Source organism: Plasmodium reichenowi, chromosome 14 (assembly GCF_001601855.1).
Source record: "Plasmodium reichenowi strain SY57 chromosome 14, whole genome shotgun sequence".
Lineage (NCBI taxonomy): Eukaryota > Apicomplexa > Aconoidasida > Haemosporida > Plasmodiidae > Plasmodium > Plasmodium reichenowi.
In genome coordinates this window covers 2,636,546-2,640,901 of record NC_033659.1, presented here as the reverse complement: position 1 = coordinate 2,640,901, position 4,356 = coordinate 2,636,546, and the positions used below count along the sequence as shown (strand labels likewise).

The 4,356-nt window shown below is 19.1% G+C and overlaps 2 protein-coding genes across 2 annotated transcripts in view; one reads left to right on the top strand and one right to left on the bottom strand.

Moving 5' to 3' along the window:
- Positions 1 to 757: 757 nt before the first annotated feature.
- Positions 758 to 2,830, top strand: PRSY57_1465200 (hypothetical protein; the record flags this gene model as incomplete). The annotated part of the gene is made up of 12 exons (XM_012910248.2): positions 758 to 870; positions 966 to 1,029; positions 1,112 to 1,193; positions 1,311 to 1,366; positions 1,462 to 1,547; positions 1,644 to 1,706; positions 1,821 to 1,840; positions 1,934 to 2,076; positions 2,188 to 2,374; positions 2,470 to 2,521; positions 2,645 to 2,656; positions 2,767 to 2,830. The coding sequence occupies 12 exons, from the start codon at positions 758 to 760 to the stop codon at positions 2,828 to 2,830; spliced, it is 942 nt and encodes a 313-aa protein (XP_012765702.2).
- A 696-nt stretch (positions 2,831 to 3,526) lies between these two features.
- The window catches only part of PRSY57_1465100 (40S ribosomal protein S3, putative), a gene marked incomplete at both ends in the record, with an annotated part of 1,425 nt that continues 595 nt past the window's right edge, over positions 3,527 to 4,356 (bottom strand). The window contains 2 exons of the mRNA XM_012910247.2: positions 3,527 to 4,058; positions 4,188 to 4,309. Coding sequence (XP_012765701.2) covers positions 3,527 to 4,058; positions 4,188 to 4,309 — 654 coding nt within the window. Of the gene's footprint in view, positions 4,059 to 4,187 lie in introns of the transcript that reaches the window.

Genomic DNA, 4,356 nt, shown 5'->3' with positions numbered 1-4,356 from the left:
AATATATTATTTTTATTGAAGAGTTATAGAACAAAAAAAATGAATATCCAAAAATATTTGCACATTTTCATAAATATGCTGAGGAATATTTAATGAAATCCTTTATAACAAATTTTTAAATATTATTAAAAAAAAGGTATATATTTTGTATAGACATTACTGTAAGGTAAGTTATTTTTTATTTTTTTAATACTCTGATTTTTTTTAATTACAACACATAAGAGTCAACATATATATATATATATATATATAATATGTTTTTCTTTTGTCCTATAAATATGCATAAGAACGCATTTATAAATAACACTGTGTGAACAATATTTTAGTTTATATGACTATTCATAAGTATTATTATTATACTGTTCTTAAATCTAATTAAACTATTTAAAAATAAAAATTAAAATACAACACATTTAATCTACAGCTTATATTTTCTTTATTTTTTGAATACGTGGAAATTATATATATATATATGTATATACAGTATTATATAGGTTATTATATAAAAAAATAAGTAAATAAAAAAAGTATATATATTTATATATGTGTTCCTATTTTTTCTTCTTATGCTTTTAAAAAAATAAGCAAATATTGAGACAGTTACATTTCCTGATTAATATATTATTATTATTTTGTATAATTATTATATATATATATATGTCCTTTTCTTTTCTTTTTTTTTTTATTTGTTTGTGTTCCCCATTATTTTGAATATTTATTATTTTTTTTTAATTTAAAAGTATACATTAAGGAAAAAATGAAAACATATATTAATTTATTCTTTTTGTTGTCTTTATTAAAAGTTACTTTTATTTATTCAAAAGATCATGTAAATAATAATGAGGAAGATAGTTCCATATATTATTACGGGTTTCACAATGAAAAAAAAAAAAAAAAGATTACATACGCTTATATTTTTTAGTATATTATAATTGAAAATACAGATTTATATATATTTTTTGAAGGTTTATAAATAACGAAGTCTATAACCATTATTTACCCTCAAAATATGCTAATATAAAAAGAGATGTAATAATAAAATAAAAAGAGTCACATAATATTTTTACATATTAATTAATATCATAGTATATTTTTATTTTATTATTTTAAGAATAATTTGATTAAAATATCATGCAGTAAAGGATACACTGTAGAAGTAAAAAGAGCATATATTGTTGATTTAGAGGATGAAGGTTTAAACAAATAAATAAATATATGTTTACAATATTGTATATTATATTTTTATTTTATTACCTTATATATATATATATATATATATATATATATAATTAATATTCTATTATATTCAGTAAATGATTATACAAATATGGCATCTCAAATTTGCCAAAAGAAGGAAGAATGCAATGTAAATAAAAAAAAAAAAAAAAAAAAGCAAATCAAAATATTAATCTTTTAAATGTTATAAGAAAATAAAAAGTATATTCTTTCATTCTTCTTTAGATAGACATCAAAAAATTCAAGAGGAATACAAACAACAATGCTATTGACTTTTCTACAGAATTGAACGTAGAATATATATGTATTAGGTATACTATTATTTTATTTATTTTTTTTCCTTTTTATAGATGTTTGAAATTATTTTAAATATTTTTTTTTTTTTTTTTTTTTTTCTTTTCCTAAAGCTCTCACAGAAATCTTTACGATGGAAAGCATTTTCATCAAGGTGTCACACATAAATACCTCATGTAATCCTTAATTTACTTACATAGATTTTTATTTTTTATTTGTTTCCTCAATGTTATTTATTATATTTATCATTTTATTTTTTTTAACTATATATATCTATTTACCATATGTAGTGTACGAGACCAAACATTAGGTAAAATGAATTTTACAGAAAGGATTTATAACAACTTTTTAAATATAAATACTATATATATATATATATATATATATGTATTTCCACTTTTAGCTTGTGTGGAAAAAAACAAAAGCGTCATCACATTTCCTTCTATAAATAAAGCTTTAGAAGTATGTAATATGGATAATTGTAATTTTGTTATATGGAATCCTGATGAAAAGAGAGCTACCATATGCAAGGAAAATGTTTATGAGGTTATTAATCTTTATGCGAAAAATTATACTTATTATATGTTGAATCATATATATATATACATAAATTGTATATTAAAATCAAATGATACATATTTAATTCTATTTTGTTAGAATATGATAGAGAAAAAGAATAGTATAATTTATATTCATCCAAACTATTTTTTTACATATGGATATGCAACGTTTCTAAATTATATGTCCATATGTGATAATATTATTAAACAAGTTCCATATAATTTAAGCATTACTAAATCTGCTGACGTATGTTCACATCTTGACTGTGATTATTTTACTAAAAGTAATTATAAATAGAATAATACACAAATGCATTTGTACATAAAGTTAAATGTAGTAAATAAATATATACATATATATATTTTTTATTATGTATAGGTTATCCAGGATCAATTAGATCCTTAGACAACACAAAGAATGGGAAATCTTGGTATAAATATTAAAAAGAAAAAAAAAATTATATAAAATAAAATATTAAAAGATTAATAATATTATATTTTACACTATGAAACATTTTATATTTCAATAAATACATAATTATATTAATTTATAGGTTTTGCAAAGGGTATTTTAAAAAAATAAAAAATTACCTAGAGAAAAACAAATAAAATAAAATTTGTACTATTTTTTATTAAATAATACATAAATACGCATATTTAATATTTTCCACTATAGATTTCCCACGATTATACCAATGGACGGATTTATTACAAGCGTAAAGTTAAGTAAATTTACTTAGAGTATGGTACATATATATATATGTTCATTCATTTTAAATATCTACATATTTTTATTGTTGTTAAAATATATTGTTAACAAATTATATTTTAATAAAAAATAGATATTATTGATAATAAGACAATACTAATTAATTTTTACAATTTTTAATCTGTCCATGGTTTTATATAAATCCATTATATTTTAATAAATTTTATTTTTTATTATGTATTGTCATGCTAATATATTCCAAATTATAAAAAAAAACGATTAGACAAATATATAAATTTTTAAAAAAATTACTTCTTCAAAAGGTACTTTTTTAAAGTATATGTAATAATATATATATGTATATAATATATATATATATATATATATAAATTAATTTCTCGTTTCTTTTTGTACTTTTAAAAAATTTACATATAATTCAAAAAAATACATTCATAAAATAACCTATTTTTTATTTCTTTTTTGTGAAATAAAAAAAATATTTTTCATATATTATTAAAAATAATAATTTAAATAAAAAGGATCTTTGAGTTATATTGAATTTAAATGTTATATTCAAAAAAAAAAAAAAAAAAAAAAAAAAAAAATTAAAAGTATATATGTATGTATATATATATATATATATATATATAACAATATATTATATAAAAAATATGAAAACGTTTTTTATTTTATTAATTCTTTTTTTAACTTTTTTTATTTTTTTTCTTTATAAATCTACAGTATCTGTTTTTGGTTCTAAAACAGAAATATTATCTGGTAATATAGAAGTTAATCCTGTTCTAGTATCAATAGCTGTTGGTAACATAATTTTAACTTTAATACCTAAGACTCCTTGTTTTAATTGTGCTGATCTGGTAGCCGTGTTAACAAATCTTTTGGATGGTTCTCCTGTAGATATTAAATAACCATCTCTAAATTTCATACTTTTAGCTCTTTGAGCTCTTAATTTTCCTGATACAATAACTTCACATCCTTTAGCACCAGATTCCATTATATGTCTTAAAACTCCATAACATGCTCTTCTTACTGCTAAACCTTTTAATAGTTTATATCTTAAAGATTCGGCTTGTGCCATTGCACACAATCCTCTATGTTCTACTCTTTCAGCAAATAATTCAACACTATTTGTTGATTTATTAAAGAATCTTTTTTGTACTAATGATGTTAATTCACGTATTCTCCTTCCTTTATCTCCAAGAACTTCTCTAGTACGAGTGGCTCTTATAATAACCTCCGTTCTATAAAAAAAATAATATATTGATAAAATAAAATAAAATATATTAAATAAATAAATAAATAAATATATATATATATATATTTAGGTATCATCTACATCATTACAGTGCTGTAATTAATATTAATTATACCTTATAGGTGTAACCCTAACTTCAACACCTGAATATCCATCTTCTGCCAAAATACGAGCCAAAAATTCATTTAACTCGGCTTGAAAAACACCATCATTAATAAATTTTCTCTTTTTTGAAATCTAAACAAAAAAAAAAAAAAAAAAAAAATTTTAATTTATATATTTTT